Source organism: Pollachius pollachius (assembly GCF_949987615.1).
Source record: "Pollachius pollachius genome assembly, chromosome: 3".
Lineage (NCBI taxonomy): Eukaryota > Metazoa > Chordata > Actinopteri > Gadiformes > Gadidae > Pollachius > Pollachius pollachius.
Window position 1 is genome coordinate 13,612,656 of NC_136936.1, and position 19,568 is coordinate 13,632,223.

Below are 19,568 nucleotides of genomic sequence, written 5' to 3' on the forward strand. Positions count from 1 at the left end.
GGCCTCTTGTGGCTGAAACATGTATCACAAGTGAAAACTTTTCTCTTAACCAAAGGTATGTTGTTAGTTATTAAACAACAAATATACTGAGATATCCAACCACCAGTAATTAAAGACTTAATGTGTGGAATGCATGTAAAGCATCTGTTCCATTCGGTTGTTCGTTAATTTAAGTTAACTCCATTGAATGTCCTGTCAATAACATTATTAAATTAAGGAGTATTTGTTTATGCTATAATTGAGTGGGAATAAAATGTTCTGATGCACAAAGGCTTTAAACCAGACAATATCCCGAAGGGCTTATTTTGTAGGATAATAAATGACAATTAAAAAGGAGACAGCAGAAAACAGTTATATGTTGCCTTTAGGGAGTAGCTATAATGCATTTGAATATGTATTTTACATATTTAAATATTTTCATAAGTTGTTATGCTTCAATACAATTTACACAACAGACAATATACTTTAAGAGGTAAAAACATTTATTTGGTCACATTTTTCCTATACAGAAGCCCTTTTTCAAAAGGTATTACTTAATAGATTGCGGAAATAAAAATAATAATAATAATAATACATTGGTTAATTGTAAATTATACATATATATATATATATATGTATACATATATTTGATCTCCAAAATACATTGCATATAATAAGTAGCACAGTTCCCTTTTCAATAATTATTTTTAGACACATGAATGGGTACATATTTAGAATAAATTCTAAAAAATGCTACAAATTACATGTTCCCTTCCGATTGACTCGTCTAAAGCTATGGAACTTAAAGAAAAGCTGATTAACATTGTTGGTAATGTTTTGCATGTTTTGTTGAGCAGATTGTAAGGCACATGGAAAGCTGCCAAATCTATGGGTTATTGCGCATGAGAAGTGATTTCAAAATGGAAATGAACCACAATCATTATATGAAGATTACAGAGTTAAACATAATTTCCCTTAAGTTGGCTTTTGAGATAAGAAGCAGGCATTTGTGGTATTAGCAACAACAGAAAGAAACAAATCTTGTGCATTTCAAGGCACTGAGCACGTTACAAATCAAATTTCAAAAATAATAAAAATCACAAGAAACATTAATGTAAAAATGTATTGCCCAAATGTACAGATATAAAATGTTGAACAAACTACGTAGCAGAAATGGACTCAAAAGGTTTGCATTTTTGACCGAGGTCAACTCGTATTAATTCTCTTGATTTTTCTTTATACTGTGTCACATATGAAAATAACTCTGCATAATTTATACAGTAAGTTGCTTTAATGCCTAGTTGAATGATGCTTACAAAATAATAGAACATAGGTCTGACAAACGCACAGCGTTCGCGAATCTGAGGATTTCTTTGTTTCATCTTGTCATACTTAATTTGTTTGGTTCTTTGACAAACGACTCATTCCTAAGCAATTCATTGTTCAAGTGTCCATTTTCAGATATTTCAAAAGAAATACTTTTGCCATCGAAAAATAACAAAAAAAATCACCTGAAGATGGATTAGGGTCAAATCCTGACTCGAGACACGTGCATCTTGCTGATCAGTGAGGAACTTAAAATAGGTAGCCCATTCCTGCTCTCAAACACAGCTCCTGCCCTGGTGGAATGGAAACGGAGTCATGATGGGTGACCACCGACCGGCCCAGAATAGAGGAGGGAGGCAATAATGATAACTGTGGCTGTCAAAGTGCACTTCAAAACCCAACGTTGACAGATTCAGGGCCAGATAAAATAGGCTAGATAAGATAGATGTCTACATCTTCATAGGCTACAGGAACCAGTTCACAAAATAATGATGGAATCGTATGTTAAGGCACTTGGGATCAAATGCAGCAAAGTTGCAAGTGTAGACATTAAATCTACACTTTATTTTGAATTCCAGATGGAAGGCCCTGAGTGTAAAATAACCTATTCTTGACTTGCTGGTGAGAGAATGAAAACATCTGACAACCTTTTCATTTTGCTTTTTGGCACTCCTTTCCAAATGTTTCACAAGCAAACCCCAACACATTCACATTAATACTTACTTAGTTCATAAGCCAACCCTCTGGGAATGACTCGCTTGGAAGACAAAACAACGCGTCCACATTGGAACAGCCTTGGTGTGTGGGCCTCGCTGGAAACATCAGACCTGGGTTGAATTTCTCTAACGAATTGCTTCACTTACTTTTTGAATGAGCTTCTCCAGCGAAAGGGAACCAAAGGCCCAGCCCCAGAAAACAAATGAAAACAAATAAAATACATCGCCGTCATATAATCCAGACACGCTAGAGCAAACAAAGTATTTGAAAGGATTACGACAAAAGTAAGTGAACCCGGCCTGCAAAACATACAGCGCTTCTGTCTTTGGCATTTAACTCTTCTCTAGCTTTCCAGTTTGGAGGATAAGATACAACGGTTACATCACATATTTGTTGCCAAAATGTCATTCAGTGCTGAGAAAAGTCAACGAGATTCAAAGGACTCCACACATACATAAAGGGGACCTGGGAGATGGAGAGAGAAGCAGGTAGAGACATTGGGGGGGGGAGGGGGGGTTGTCCAGCCAGTTGCAAGGAAACCAGCAACATGACTACTTTAGGATGAAAGTATAAAATAGGCAGCTATGCACATGCATACTATACATGAATGTACTGAGGGAGATGTCGATTAAGAGCCGTGAAGACTAGGCTCATGTCTGCTAGCGGTGGGACAAGCGCAGGGGTGGGGGGGGGTGTGGTGGGTGTCTGTGAGAGTTGTGTCTGGACGGGACACTTATGGGTCCCATCTGTGCCTCTTTCTCCGAAAAAGGCAGGGAAGGAGAAAGGCACAGGAAACAGAGACTCACGTCCAAGGCAGAAACAAACATGGAAACATTTGCGAGTGTCATAAGGTTAAGTAGTATTCCATTTTTTTGGACCATAACATCCAGTTTTTTTTTTTTTTTATCTCTACACATAAATGTGTATATATATGTATATATATATATATATATGTATATATACATATATATATATATATGTATAAAAATAATCCTTCAATCCTCCAAATCTTCCTTCATGAAGCCGTTTGGAAGCAGACTCTCTGCATCGAGCCCACTGGCCGATGCGTCTCGGGGTAAAAGGCGTCGTTGGTTCTGTTGTCATTTGAGTGCAGGTCAGCGAACGTGGAACGTTCATCGTAGAAAACCATAAGCGGGTCGGTGGGGGGGGGATAAGGCAACAAGGACTATTGCAGAACACTTGTGGGTCAGGATTAGAAGGTTTTTATTTTTCATTTTTTCTTTAGTAGTAACTTCCCAGGTGGGACGGGACGTGGGAATTGGGGTGGCGCGGCACGTTGGGGTTGGGGTAGATCCCCGCCGTGGGCGAGCTCCAGTAGGGTGCGCTGGGTCCGAAGAAGTTGGAGGAGCTGACGGGCATGGAGGACGGGTGCTGGGACACAAAGTTGACCTTCTGCTGGTGGGCGTGGTAGGAGGGCACGTAGGCCAGGTCCGCGGGGTACTTGTACATGGACGACTCGGTGGGGTGTGGCTGCAGGGCCTGGGCGATGCCGTGGAAGTCGAACTTGTAGGCGTAGCGCTTGCCGTGCACCTTGGTCATGATGTTCTTGTCGTAGTAGTAGCGCAGCGCGCGGCTCAGCTTGTCGTAGTTCATGTTGGGCTTGCTCTTGCGCTCGCCCCAGCGCCGCGCCACCTCGTCGGGGTCCGTCATCTTGAACTCCCCGTTGGTGCCCTCCCAGGTGATGCAGCCCGCGTTGGCGCTGTCCGACAGCAGCTCCAGGAGGAACTGCCACAGCTGGATCTGGCCGGAGCCTGGGGAGGGAGGGAGGGGGGGGGGGACACACACACAGGGGGTCAGGGTGGGGTGCATATCCATCCCTTCAGACTCAGATTCGGATTACTCCCGATGAACCGGGGAGGGGGGCTTCTGATACATTTGCACTGCTTTTTTCTACAAGATGTAGAAAATATATAGAAATGAACATAAAGCAAAGCATTTCTCAAGTAGGCCTAGCCCTTCAAAATATGTTACAACGCCTAATTACGCTGAATGGCCATGGCTGATGTGTCTTACCTGGATTGGCAAGGCGACTACTGGTAGGCCCCAGAATCTGGTAAGGATCTGTAGGGAAAAATGCAATGAACACTGTTACCCAGCTTGATAAATATAAAAACAGTCCCCAAAAAAGAGACTATTAAAGGAAAAAGCTATTAAAATATAAAAAATAAGTTTGCTTGTTGGCATGGTGTTCGCTGTTTTAAATTGTGTTGAATCAAGGCTGTGCGTTCAAAGAGGCTGTACTTGACCACGATTTTCAGCCGCAACTGAATCTATTCTGTCATCAATTCGAAGTAATGTTGATACTTAAACACAAGGAGACATTAAACAGCAGTGCTCACCAGTCATCTGATACCCACCAGCACACCAAGGACGCACTGTGTGTGTATTAAGGTTGGGTGTGCATACAGTGAACTGTTACCTGGCTGAGCTCTGGGCTGCTCTGCAGACTTGTTGGACCCGTTCTGGCTGACGACCGGCGAGCCTGTAGAGAAGCAACAGTACCCATGAGGAGAAGGAGGTGGAGGAGGAGGAGGAGGAGGAGGAGGAGGAGCAGAAGGTGGTGCAAGAGGAGGGGAGGAGGAGGAGATGGAAGAGGAGGTGGAGGAGGAGGAATAGATAAAAAAAGGAGAGGAGGAGGTGGAGGAGGAGAAGGGGGTGAAGGAGAAGGAGGAGAAGGGAGGGAGTGAAAGAAGGAGGGAAAGGAGGAGGAGGATATAGAGATGGGGGAGAGAATGGGATGGAAAGTTCAGGGATGCAGAACCAGAGCGAAAAATATGAACAGATGAAGAAGAAAGAAGAAGAAGACGAAGACGAAAGAAAACACAGACAAAGTCCCAAAAAAAGAGGGACAAAGTAGACATTGCGAGATAAAGAGCAAAGGAGGTGATTGGAAGATAAGAATGAGAGAGTGGGGGAAAGAAGAGAGAGAAAGAGAGAGAGAGAGAAAGAGGGAGAGAGAGAGAGAGAGAGAGAGAGAGAGAGAGAGAGAGAGAGAGAGAGAGAGAGAGAGAGAGAGTGGGAGTCAACATCAATGGGAGGTTGTGGATAAGCTACACATCACGATGGCATGTGAGCAGTGGGTTCCAAGGAAAACAAGTCCAGTAGCTGGTGCTCTTAAGCGCCTGTTCGTGTTCTGATGACAGAGGGTTTAATCTTTGGTGGTCCGCCCCACAGTACATGTCTGGACTCTGTGGATTTTGGAACTGCTCTGGAATGGACCAGACTTGAGTAAAATAGTGTTGTAGGAGAGAGATTGCAACGGTTTTCGCTTTATAACCACAGTGGAGTTACCCAGTGGGTGGAACTTTGGGCACAGCATTTTTACTGACACTGGCAGCAATGTCTGTGGCACAGTGAGTTGTGCTGAGTCCAACCCTACCCACTTTAAGCATGTCGGCTGAAACACACACGTATTGGAAATACTGCAGCCAGATTGAATGTGATCAAAGCGTATACATCAGAATCAATGTGTGTGTTCTCACCTTTTCCACTGTGCATATTGTTTGACCATCCTGTTCGCCGTACAGCATCATATGAGGTGTCTGGGAGAGAGAGATAGTGAGAGAGAGAGAGAGAGAGAGAGAGAGAGAGAGAGAGAGAGAGAGAGAGAGAGAGAGAGAGAGAGAGAGAGAGAGAGAGAGAGAGAGAGATTTATTTACACTCTTGTCTCGAAATATTTGCATAGTGTCAAAATAAAGACTTGGACAGATGTGTACAGAAAAAGTACACAGGGTAAAGGTAGTTAACGTTTAGTGACATGCACACACATGTATCCCTGGAATATAACATAATATAAATACCAGGACATAAAGGAGTCAAGGTACTCACACACATACACAAACACACACACACACACACACACACACATACACACACACACACACACACACACACACACACACACACACACACACACACACACACATACGCATACACACGCATGCATACGCACATGCACACACACAGACACTTGCACACACCAACACACACAGACACTTGCACACGCCCACACACAGAGACAGACAGACATACAGATACGAAAACTCCCACACACAGAGACACGAAGACACACAGACACACACACACACACACACCCCCCCCCCCCCCCCCACACACACACACACTCACACACACACACATACACACACACACTCACACACACACACACACACGCATAATTGGTTAGTTGTTTTATTTGGCATACAGCAAAGGCCCAAAAATAAATGGCCCTGAATATGTTTTGAATTACAATTCCTGTAGGCGAAGCAGCTTGGCCACAGACACGCAGAGCAGTACAGAGATAGCATTTGAGCATAGCGAACATAAACCTGCATAAGAGCATGCAGACCCTAAGGCCTTTTTATAAATGACAGGCATGCAGCCATAATGCTGATTTTAGAATAGATCTACCCTGTTAAAAATCGATAAGGAAAGCAACTAAATGTATTCAGAGAATCCCTTCCGCTTCATTAAGGCAGTGAATGTTGGCAAACAATTAGAATATGAATCGGTAAGAAGAGGCCACAACGCAGATTTAGGGCGAATTGATTGTAGTGGCGATGCGTGGCTATGTTTGTTGTTTAAATTGTTTCAATCTATTCCTTTTTACATAGCACAGACGAGCAGTCACACCCACACACGCATAGACACGCGCAAACACGTATGCATGCATACACTCACGCAGGCACAAACACGGCCGCACACACACACACGCACGCACGCACACAAACACACACACATATACACAAGCACACACACGCATGCACAAACACACACACACGCACAATAACACACACGCACGCACACCGTTGTTTGAGAGTTAAAATTGGATGTAGCGTCTCATAAAACCCAATCATCTATGAAATAATTGGTCAAATAAACTGAAGCCGCTCCATAGGAGGATTCCTGTGACGATTGCATGACCTTAGATGCTTCTCCAACTACCTCACCACATAGGCAGTGGTGTGAAACCCTGAACAATGCTGCCCTCTTCTGGACTAAAAATAGCTATTTCAAACGGCTCATTTCACAAATTACCACCTCCACAGCTTTCTGATACGTGGGCCTTTCGATGCATTGGTCTAATTCTATGTTTAGTGTGTGTTTGAGGTGTGTAAACACATGTGCAAGATTCATTATCCCTTATTATCCTTTTTTTTATCGCTAAAACTACATATCAATTCTTTCATGCACTACCTTAGCAGGATATAACAAACGAAAGACATTTCTTCCCAAAAAAAACTCTCCTAAATTTTTATCTTCATATTTATTTTAAATCAGTCTTTATTTTCAATGGGTATCTTTTCTCCAAATTTGCAGGTGTTCCCCTCACTACACCTCTTTCTCATGAATAAAAAGAATAAAGAAGAATAAAGAAACCAGACGATGATGACTGACGACTCACCAACATCAAGTTAACTCTGGAAAAACAAGAGAGTGCTGAAGAGGTTGAGGAAGGAAGGATGAGAGGTCTGGAGATCGAAAACTGTCGAGAACCACGGGAGATGACTAAGAGTAGTTTATGCGTGGAGAGAGAGAGGGCAAGGGAGAGAAAAAGAGAAAGAGAGAGAGAGAGAGAGAGAGAGAGAGGGCAAGGGAGAGAAAAAGAGAAAGAGAGAGAGAGAGAGAGAGAGAGAGAGAGATGGTGGTGGTGTGGGGGAGAGGTGGTGGTAGAGGTGGTTGTAGTGGTGGAGGTTGTGGTGGTGTGATGGAGGTTTGGGGGTGGAGGTGGTGGTGATGGTGGTGGTGGTGGAGGTGGTTGTAGTGGTTGAGGTGGTGGTGGTGGTGTGTGTGGGGGGGTGGCTGGTGGTGGTGGTTGTAGTGGTGGAAGTCGTGGTGGTGCGTTTGGGGTTTGAGGGGTGGAGGTGGTGGTGGTTTGGGGGAGGAGACTGGTCCTTGGAGACCAACGTTTCCTGCCTGCCTCGCCTGCAGACAGCCTCTCTTTGTTTAACTGGCCTTTTTTTCCCCTCTGCTCCTAAAGCCCGCCGACCCGAAAAAAACACAAGGGGGGGTACCTCCTTCCACGAGCCGGCGCGAGTGTGCGAGGTCACCGGCTCATGGGGGGATGGAGAGAGAGAGAGAGAGAGAGAGAGAGAGAGAGAGAGAGAGAGAGAGAGAGAGAGGAGAAGGAGATGGATAGAAAGCGAGAGTGAGAAGAAGCAAGGGATGCAGAGGCAGGGAAGGAAAGAGTAGAAGGTAGCATAGAAAGGCAGAAAGAGAGTCCCTCCTCCTCCGTGGGGAGATAGGACGATAGGGAGACCGCGACGGAGGAGGGGGACGAAAGAGAGAGGCGATAAAGAGTTCAGAGACTGAGAGAAAGAACGGCAGACAGAAAGAGAGAAAGGGGAAGGTACGTGGAGAGGGAGAGGAGAGGGGGATGCAGAGGGATAGAGGGGGGGTTAAGGGGGGTTACAAAAACCTCAGCCGAGCAGAGAGAGAGAAAATAAGGATAAAAAAACAGACGTCAGACGAAACACTACATAGGAATTCCAGAAGAAAACAAGCGTGTAAAACCTTGCTACCGTCTAATGGGACAGGGAGGAGAATCCCCTGTTCTGTCGTGTTGCCTCCTCCATATCTCTATCACATCCTGGAGAACTTTAGTGTCAAGCCTAATGACGCAGAAAGAGAAGGAAAGACTGAAGAAGCGCTCCACTTTACAGACATTCAGCGGCATGCTCCATGTAGAGGAGACCAGTGAAGGGACAACCAGTCTATTTCAGGTTGATCACTGTTTCCCAGACCGGCCGTGGACAGATGCTGCTGGGTAGCCGCTTCAGGGGGCACAGACGCACACACACGCACACACACACACCCACACACACACACACACACACACACACACAGCACACACACACACATACACACACACAGAGCTGTCTCAACCCCACCCCCCCCCCCTTTCCCCCACACACACATACACAAACAAACATATAGACACATTCTCTCTCTCTCTCTCTCTCTCTCTCTCTCTCTCTCTCTCTCTCTCTCTCTCTCTCTCTCTCTCTTCCTTCATTTTTCCAGGCCTGACTAAGACTTGAGCCAGTTTCCACTCCGGTCTGGGGTGTGGTGCGTGCTCCTAGGAGACTTAGACTGGGAGAGCAGTTAGTCAAAACAAAGCCTGGATACTAGACGCACACACACACACACACACACACACACACACACACACACACACACACACACACACAATTACACACTCACTGATCGAGAGAGAGAGCAGAAAATACAATATAGGGCCAATAAAGACATTCAAAGAGAGAGAGAGAGAGAGAGAGAGAGAGAGAGAGAGAGAGAGAGAGAGAGAGAGAGAGAGAGAGAGAGAGAGAGAGAGAGAGAGAGAGAGGCAGAGACAGAGACAGAGAGACAGAGAGACATGAGAGTGGAGTCATGGATCGTTTTTATTAACCCACAACCTGAGCCAAGGGGTGAGAGACCCAGACAGAGTAAACTTTTAATACCCGTAATACAGGTGCTTTAAAAAGCCATCTGTGCAGCCAGAAAGGAAGAGAGTTCTGGCAACAGTGTTCAGCACAATGCAGATGCATTAAAGGGTGTATGTGTGTGTGTGTTCATGTGTGTGAGTGACTTAGCAGAAGTCGTAGCTGGGTGTTATGCTATGTTATATCGTTTTTATCAAACTATGAACGCCCCACCATCAATGCAATACAACACTGTAACAGCGCACATATGTTTGCTGAGTTAAATATTTGAATAATAAAACATTTTGACATAAAAATGGCTGCAAATACTAATACTAGTCCCAGACAACACAAAAGCCTGTCTACCAAATGTTAAACTACACACTGAGCGGTGCTGGGTCTTAGCCCTCGAAAGCTGCTACTTTTAAGGACTGAATCAGCAGCACTTCTCGTAAGTGAAGTCGACGTGGGAGAATGAGCACCTCAGTCTGCGTCGTTTACCATATAGCAAGGTCGGTGTCTGGAGAAGGTGCAGGTGCTCAGCTTTGCGCATGAAAATAAAATAGAATAGAGTATAAAATTATAATAAAGGAAAGTATGAAAAACCGTCAAGTAATGTGGTATTCCAAGTTGTTATCTTTTCACCGGCATGAACAACTATTAAAATGGTATTAGGGCTGGGCTGACATTTTGCAATTTCTGTTTTCACAAAACTATCAAACATATTCTATGAGACTGCATTATTGAATGGTGCATTATGTATAGTGAAATGCAACCACTCCAGTTATAACCACTAATATTATTACAATTGTGCAAACACACTCACATACGACCTACACGCATCCGCAGACAATACCACAATTTGCAAACGTTGGCTCTCTCTTTCTCTCTCTCGCTCTCTTTCTCTCTCACACACACACAAACACATCATGAGAATAATGAAAACATATGTAAATACTTGTGAACTACGGTTGACATTACAACTCAACTCTGTTGCCCCCCGCCTCTAGAGGCACACATAGCCACAGAGTAGACCAGACCTCAGACAGTCCACACCACAACCAGACACACACACACACACACACACACACACACACACACACACACACACACACACAACACACAAACACACATACAGACACTCCAGATGCCTCAACACAGACTTACACACACACACACACGTATTCCACTGGCCACAACACCCCAATTTTGCACACACAAACACACACACACAGGACTGATGCACAGACACAAACACACACACTCCACACACATCAACACAAACACACACACACACACACACACACACACACAGACTGACACACAAAAGCTCCATGCGGTAACAAACAGACCCTTTCATAGCTTCTGCATTCCATGTTTTATACGCTCTCTTTATTCATAACGTTGCATTTTACACTAGATAGTCTGGAGTGGATTAAAAGCCGGTATCCTGCTGTATACCCCTGCTTACTCTGCCCCAAAGAGTCTGCATGCGATTCCATCGCTCTTTCCCAAAAAGCCAATCTGAACATCTGGCAACATGTATCTGAACAAACACTGATAAAAGCAACTCGAATAACTACGAGTCTCATTCATAGAAATATTTCCCCCAGAAAACCAAGGCATCAATCTCCATGTTGATGCAATTGTTGATGCAATTTCCTTTGTTTATGCTACGGGCCAAGTTTCATTCTGATAGGTGGAATACTTAAAGGTCCAATGAGTATCATTTAGTGGTGTCTAGTGGAACTGACAGAAATGAAATGTAACATTCATATGTATGTTTTAATTAGTGTAAAGTCCCATGAAAATAAGAATTGTTAGGGTTTTCGTTACCTTTGTTTTGAGCACTTATAATAGTAATAATTATTAATATTTACATGGGGAGTGGGTCCTCTTCCACGAAGATCGCGATGTTGCTCCGCCATGGTTCTACAGTAGCTCAGAATGTACAAACACGTAGGGGAGGTCACGTTTTTAAGAAAACGCCATTAGGCTCAGAGTTGTAGGAAGGAGTGGGGCCTGTTATTACCATGGCTACAACATATTTGTGATTCTTTTTTAGTACCCTCATAGTTTGGGAGAGCTATAATGAGTGGTGTTGTATATGAAATGCACCACACAACGTGGTGTTATACTATGTAACCCTCTCTCTGATGCGTACAACAGCTCTATTCCTTTGCAACCAACCCTCATCACATTATGTACACATCTTCTAAATATATAACCAGTGGCCTTGTTTGAGTTGAAATGTATCTGCCAGTATCTGTCAAATGTTGAGATGGTCAGTTTGGATCATAAAACAAGAACACCATCGTCTTCAAGGACTTCATTGTGTGTTTGGATGAACTGTACTTGATTGAGAGTACAGAATTGTGAGCTTAGCGAAATGTCGTGAGCTTCTTTTTTCAGGTTATGATGACATTTGAAGTATTTGTATTTGTATGAAGTCTGCAATGTGTCATGTGCTCCTGTAAAAGCAGTTAAGGCAGCATGACATGAACCAAGTGTGTGTTTTTGATTGTATTTTATGTGATTGTGTTGCTGGGAATACTAGTTGATGGCAAGCTAACCGGAACCATGGAATAGTTCATGTAAAGGGCACACAAACAGTTTGTTCTGAAGAAAAATGATTTAAGGTCATTTTAAAAGGGCCATTTATTGTCTTTGCCGCCTTTCTGTATTATTATTGGCCAATTTTATTTCCCACAACTTTTGTAGCATAATTGATCAGACCAACTTCATACTTGCTCTCAAGGACAGCAATAACCAGATCTTCATTATGTCCTGACACAATGTTGAAAGTACTTTATTCTTCATGTAGTGACAACTTACTTTCTGCGCTCAAGCATCACTGTGTTGGGTGGTGTTCTGACCAAGTGTTCCTTCATGTTGGGTGGTGTTCTGAAGAGGGGTTCCTTCATGCTGGGTGGTGTTCTGAAGAAGTGTTCCTTCATGTTGGGTGGTGTTCTGAACAAGAGTTCCTGCATGTTGGATGGTGTTCTGAATGGGTGATCCTGCATGTTGGGTGGTGTTCTGAAGAGGTGTTCCTACGTGTTGGGTGGTGTTCTGAACAAGTGATCCTGCATGTTGGATGGTGTTCTGAATGGGTGAACCTGCATGTTGGATGGTGTTCTGAATGGGTGTCCCTACGTGTTGGGTGGTGTTCTAAATGGGTAGTCCATGCATGTTGGACGGAGGTGGAGGTCATGCACCGTTACAGGGAGCTCACAATAGCCACGGGCCCGGTGTGGGAGAAGAGGAAATGTTGCTGTAGGGCGGGGCCGGCTTACTGCCAGTCTAAACACCTGGCGCTGAGAACCAGGAAGTTAAGGGGTCAGGGGTGTGCAAGCAGAATCTTATCTCTCCTGCCCATTGGTCCATTGGTAACGATGCCTGGGTGAGAAGCGGTGTGTCGCAGCCAGAGCGGATGGACAGAGAGAGAGAGAGAGAGAGAGAGAGAGGAGGGGCATTCTCTTACACTTATCTTAGCCCTAGTGTTTCCTCTCCTCCTGCCTAGATAGGCTGGCCCACAGGATGGAGGGGCCCTATCTGTGTTATTGCAGCCCTAGCCTGCCTCTCTGGGGGTGACACATTGCAGTCGTCAAGTCAGAAGGAGGCTCACCCCCCTCCACTTATACCTAATACAGCACATAGAACTAGGCCAACCACAGACACCACACAAAGCTGTTAAAACCGTTTACTTACTAAGGGGGTTACAATAATAGAAAAATATACACAGCAAATCTAAGACTCCATGACAGCCCAAGTGGTTTATTAGTGTTTACCTAGACTATAATAAATCAAACATATATTGTAAATTAACTAATTGACAAAAACAGCAAGTCTTTCTTTCCCAAAACACACCCGTACATCCTTTCTCTCTCTCTCTCTCTCTCTCTCTCTCCTCTCTCTCTCTCTCTCTCTTTCTCACTCTCTCTCTCCACCACCCTCTCCTGTCGTCTCAATCACACGTTAGTTCAACATACAGATTTTCAACTTGCAACCTCCCTGTCACGCTGGCTCAAGGTGGAGCCCACCTCATCATCCTCTTTATCTGATATTTGGCACCACAGAAGCACCAGCTGTGTGGGGAGAAAAGGCCTTACCTCTGACAGTTCATTGTTCACACGCCTCCTCTCCCACACCACAAACAACCATGCTGAATTCATGATTTTATCTCCATTCTGCGCTGCCTCTTTTGTGGTGTTAATGCAGCATTGTTCTGAGGTGGCCAAGGCTGTGTTTGCACAGTGTTCAGGTGTATTGTATTACTCTGCTGTTGTTATTATCGAGACTATGAATGGTGCACCTGTCCAGCACTGTGTCATTCAGTGTGTTTGTGGCTGTGTGTGTCTATGTGTGAGAGAGTTGAGGTTTGTGGGTTGATTGCTTATGTAAACACACCATTCTCTTTCTGTCTCTCTCTTCAACTCTCTGTCTCTGTCTGTCAGTCCGTTTGTCTCTCTCTTTATTCATGTCTCTCTCTTTATCTCTTTCTCACACTTCATCTCTCTCTCTCTGCATCTCTCCCTCGCTGTCTGTCTGTCTTTCTGTCTCTCTCTGTCTCACCCATTTGTTAGCGTGGTTGATTTGTTTTTAACTGACTGTCACAGAGGGTGTGGGTGATGTTGACAACCAGGATCAGCTCAATCAAGACATTGTTTCCCATTACTCTGTTAACATCATTGTTCATGTTGTCATCTCTTTTATAACTATCTCAATTAAATTGCATCTGTTTCTGTCTTCCTGTTTCCAGTGGGGTCGCCCTCTAGGCAGCAAGTAGTGTGGTTGTGTTGAGCTGAAGGAGGAACGCTTAGAAGCAGCAGGTGAATCTGCAGGCAAGGTGGACAGAGTGAACTCCATCTGTGGAGGTCTTTGTGTGTGTGTGTGTGTGTGTGTGTGTGTGTGTGTGTGCCTACCTTCTTTGCTGGCCAGCCGTGGGGAAGGGTCTGCGTGAGTGGGAGCATTGTAGGATAATGACGAGCTACCTGGAATGGAAAATAAATGAGTCAGAAAAAAGGTGACACTGGCTTTAATGCATACATGCATGGATTGACAAAAACTGTGGACCAGTCACAATCAAACACATTGACATTAAAGCCAACAATGACACATCCATACACCCTCATCACTTATGCTCTACTGGTTTTCTTAGTGATCAAACATACTTATATTCTTATTAGTATGTGTGCGAGGTCAAAGCTGGAGTGCATAAATAAGAAGTGGCAGCTTATTTCCAGCAGGAGGCAGTAGCAGAGTCAAAAAAAATTAGCTTACAAAAAAAGAACTAATTTTTATATTTTTAATATTTTGCTCATGTACTCTTTCCCAACAATGTCTTAGTTGGAGAAAATACTTATGGAACTGTTTGGATATTAAAGAGTCCAACCGGCATCGGGTGAAAGAGACTTCTGAATGTTGGCTATAAACCAGCGAAAGTCACATTTTAACAGCAAATGCCTCGGAGCGGAATAATATAAGTCAGAGAGGCAAGACTTTGCATATGGTCGCCTATTCATTTCACCTTATGGAGCAGAACTCGGCCCCACATTCCTCCACTTACACAGGCACCCTGGGCGGCACCAAAATGCTCTCTTAATTTTAGCTGCCCCCAGGCATAAATCAGCGAGTGGAAAAACAGACCCAAAAATGCACAGAGAAAACACCAGCGCCTGCTCCTACGCCGAGTAGTGCTAAGATTTAGCACAAAAAGATGGCAACCGCCACAGGGAGAAGTGAACGGGTTCGGAGAGAGAGAAGAGATGTCTCCTCGGTTGAACACAACCGCGCTACGTGCTGCCTCGAGAGTGATCACGCTAGATGTCAAAAGGAGTGTGCGAGGAAGACATAAACAAATGCAAATGAAGTGAGATGGAGAGAAAGTGTGAAACAAAAGCACACAGGCAGGGGCGACCAACACAAACAGCCCCGAAGGCTCCTGTAGAAAAGGCAGGTAACTGCTTTTCACTATCGCCTTTTACTTCTTTCTTTCGGTTGCACATTACTGAGGGGCACCTTTTGCTTTTTTTCACCCCCATCCCTCAGACACCCCACCTAGCCCCAACCCCACGTCTCCCCCCCCCCGTCTCCCCCCCGTCTCCCTCCGTCCCCCCCGTCCCCCCCGTCCCGAGGCTCTGGGGCTGGTTGAGAGCTGGAGACCTGGGGGCCTCCGAACAGGGGAGCCATTGTGTGGAGGGAGGCAGGGTCCCTGCATGGCAATCAAACACAGCTTCCCGTAAAAAAGAAGAAATAAATAATAATACTGCGGGTTCTCTGGAGTGTTGCAGGCCAGGGCCACCAACGCTCCATCCCTGCAAATGAAGGGGAAGAGAGAGATGTCGAAAAGAGAGAGAGAGAGAGAGAGAGATAAACGGGGGGGGGGGGGGGGGGGGGGGGGGGGGGGGGGGGGGGGGGGGGGGGGGGGGTGAGGGACAGATAGAGAGTAGGAGAAGGGGAGAAAATAAATAGGCATGCTGGAGGCGGTAGTCAAGAGTGGGGGGGCGGGGGTAGATGGAGGTTCCTGTTAACCCTTTTCCCTACTGTGTTCCACATGTGGGCTGACCCAGACAGCCAAGCAGGCCGCATTGCTGAGAAAACCGCAGCCCGACCCACAGCGAAATGCAGCACGGCTGTTTTGAGAGTGAGAGTGGCTGAGCGAGATAGACGTAGGAAGAGAGAATGAGGGGGAAAAAAGAGAACCCGAAAGGGAGAGAGAGGGAGACATATAGAAATAAAGGGGGGAAAGAAGAGTGGGAGAGAGACAATAGAAATATAGGGGAAATGAGGGAGAGAGAGAGAGGGAAAGAGACTGATTGAAATAGATGGGGAAAGGAGAGCAGGAGAGAGGGACAAAGAAATGCAGGGGAAAGGAGAGAGAGAGAGAGAGAGAGAGAGAGAGAGAGAGAGAGAGAGAGAGAGAAAAAGAAAAATAGACAGAATTAGAGGGGGGTAAGGAAAGAGGGAGAGAGACATATAAATAGAGGGGAAAATGAGACAGAGAGAGAGAGATACAGATAGAAATAGAGGGGAAAAGCTGCATCATTATTGACACTCTAGGCGAGGGCATCTTGCCTCGCCGTGAATTATTTATTTGGACGCCCCTTCTCCCTGTCAGAAAACAAACAGGTCCCAAGTTATCGGACTGGGGATTGCTGACCCATGTTTCGTCTTTCCGAACACTCTCTCTCTCTCTCTCTCTCTCTCTCTCTCTCTCTCTCTAGCTCTCTCTCCCTCGTTCCCTCCGCCTCGTTCTTCTCCTGTGACGTAATGGCCGTCATTCATTCGCCCCTTGTTTATCCCATTCTCTTCCCCTTCCTTCTCTCTGCAGGCACATCTGCTCAGAGCATGTCGCATTACATAACATCTTCCAAATATTTTATTTTCTCCATATACTATGACCGATGGCTATTAACAACAAAAAGGAACCATTGAGTCCTGCCCTCCATCTTGGACACCAATAAAGATGACAGAAGCGTCCTGGATCTGGAGTTGCTGCGCGTGGATCCACAATGAAGGAATCTTCTGAGCTATACGGAAGTTGCGTCCCACAGACATGCGGCCTGTGCTTTTTTCAACAACCTAATGACCCACTTCATAGAGCGGCTCAATCTTAACCTCTGAACTATCTCTTGGTTAGCCTCAGAGAAGTGGGACTTTGTGGTGCGCTAATGCCAGAAATGTGTTCTGGGAGTGGATGCTAAACTGTCCAAGCTAAGACGTTTGGAAATTGTACGATTGCACACTGATGAGAGTTGTTTTCTTTTCTTCCTTGCTGTGTAAATACTATTTCACACATAAATTACCATAACTGAATGAAATGCTTCTCGACAGGATTTAAAGAGGATCAGCTGTAAACTACACCCGTCCGTATTTATTTTCAGAGTGATTAAGAGGGTTCCCATTAGGATTAATCACAATCACGCTGTCTCTGTTATTAAGGTGGCCAAACTGTTTATCTGTTTCTATTCAAATACACAATGCGCGGAAAAAGCTAATTTTGCTAATTGGCTAAACCCAGGCGGCAGGCTAAGTCAGCCCAGACTGCTTCCTAATAATGGCTAGCATTGCAGACAGCAAGCGTGGGAGGCTCAAGTCCAGGCTGCTGAGCTCCATTGCACCAGTGCTAATCTGCCAATAGAAAGAACTGATGTAAGAGAAGGGGGGCGGGGGGGTTCCATAGCAGTACTGTGAGGGAGAACGGGACAGATGGGGGGGGAGAGAGAGAGAGAGAGAGAGAGAGATAGAGAGAGTGAGTGAGAGAGGGACAGAGAGAGAGAGAGAGAGAGAGAGAGAGAGCTCTCTAGATCTCCTTTTTTCCTCCTTAGCCTTCGAGCCCAGATGTTTATGGTCTGTATAAACTATTGAGGGCCCTAGAATGTCCCCCCACTCTGGAGCATGGAGTAGAGCACTGAAGGAGCCCAGACTCTCTCTCTCTATGTCTCTGTCTCTCTCCCTCTCTCTCCCATTCTCCCTCTCTATCTCTCTCTCTGACTCTCTCTTTCTCTCTCCCTTTCTTTTTCTCCCCCCCCCCCCCCCCTCTCTCTCCCTCTTCTTTTCCCCTGATTTAAATCCATCTCGTTGCACAAAGAGCGGCGACAGCTGGGAAACACAACTATTGCTATTCTCCAACGGCAGTCAATCATGACCACCTCGGACCGTTTCCATGCACTTCTAACCCGTACACACACACACACACACACACACACACACACACACACACACACACACACACACATCACACTCCCCCCATCTCAATATTTCACATAATAATTCTATTGCCTTTCAGTTGGGTCCCCCTCTGTCTTCTGTGAATCCTGCCCTTAGTTGGTTCCTTAGTGCTTCTTTTTCTCTCTCTCTCCTGAAAGGTGAACTCCACAACTCGTTTCTATGACCCATTTTACTGTAATTTAACCCCCTGGACTTCCTTTATTCCCCAAAAAAACTCCAGATTTGGCTACTGCCTTTTTGGTTAGCCTTCCTTCCCCCCCCCCCCCCTCTCTCTCTCTCTCTCTCTTTCTCTTTCTCTCTTTCTCTTCCCCTTGCTTCTCTCCCTCGCTCGTCCCTCGTGTCTCTCCAGAGTGATGGAGGATAGAGTCTATGTGCGCTTCTCTGAGGTTTCTCCCTCTGTTCCCTCTCCGAGCACATGTGGTATCAGACCGACCTACATGGGTGCGATAAAGCAAACAGTCCGCAGTCCCCCTCCCTGACAGACTAATTTGAACAAATTCTCAAATTGCACCCCAAATTGAAAGCACATTGGGGTGCGGGCGGCCATCGCTTATAAAAATCTGGATAAGTGACCAACGATGAAGCCAAAATAATGCACGGGCAGCCACCCTTGTTACTGCAAGCAGCTGGGCTCCCCAGACAGATGTTTCGATTGTGCCCTACGTGGGCGTGTGTATAAATATATACAGAGCGAGAGAGAGAGAAAGAGAGAGAGAGAGGGAGGGAGGGTGAGAGGCAGGGAGGGAGAGCTTTATTCCTGCCTATGATGTTGTGTGAGATTGTCTTGTGTCTGGTAGTGTATGGCCGTGGGGTCTGGAAGAGACGGGGAGTGTACATACAAGAGAGTCAAGACTGTGAGGAATGTTAATCAGACTTTCAACAAACAAACGACCCGAACGCACACATGATGCGTGCAGATGTGCCATGAAATGGGTCTGCCGTGCCGGGACCTATCCCGGCCCCGCGTGATTTATAGATCTATTGTTTAGGCGTTGGGGTCGCGGCGGAGGGGAGGGTGTAGTAGTGAGCCTAGATGGGGCGACGTCGAACACGCACAACAACCTGTAATCGCTGATACTTCCAGAGGCCTGGAAGTATCAGCCGGCCCCCTGTTTCCCCGGCACACGCTGGAGCTTTGGAGCTGAGGGGAGCCGGTGGCCTCTCTACTGGTCGGGGGGGCGGGGTTACACCTCGTCTGTGATTGTGTTTGTTTGTGCTGCGCGGGGCTGGCTGGGTGATGGTTGGAAGTGGGGGGTGAGTTAGAGGGAACTGTTTTGGCTTCCATCAGTCCCTCAGGACCCGTATCCACCCTGGACCTTTCAGTCTCCTCCTCCTCCCCCTCCTCCTCCTCCTCCTCCTCCACCTCCTCCTTGA

The 19,568-nt window shown here is 45.7% G+C and overlaps 1 protein-coding gene across 5 annotated transcripts in view; it reads right to left on the reverse strand.

The window, feature by feature from the left end:
• Nucleotides 1-476: 476 nt before the first annotated feature.
• fli1 (Fli-1 proto-oncogene, ETS transcription factor) overlaps nucleotides 477-19,568 on the reverse strand; it is a 32,771-nt gene continuing 13,679 nt past the window's right edge. For all 5 annotated transcript variants that reach the window (XM_079731561.1, XM_079731560.1, XM_079731563.1 and 2 more), the window contains 5 exons: nucleotides 14,387-14,455; nucleotides 5,526-5,585; nucleotides 4,463-4,525; nucleotides 4,057-4,104; nucleotides 477-3,794 (listed from right to left, as the gene is read on the reverse strand). In XM_079731561.1, the coding sequence (XP_079587687.1) occupies nucleotides 3,265-3,794; nucleotides 4,057-4,104; nucleotides 4,463-4,525; nucleotides 5,526-5,585; nucleotides 14,387-14,455 (770 nt within the window). In that variant the 3' untranslated portion in view covers nucleotides 477-3,264. The remainder of the gene's footprint in view (nucleotides 3,795-4,056; nucleotides 4,105-4,462; nucleotides 4,526-5,525; nucleotides 5,586-14,386; nucleotides 14,456-19,568) is intronic.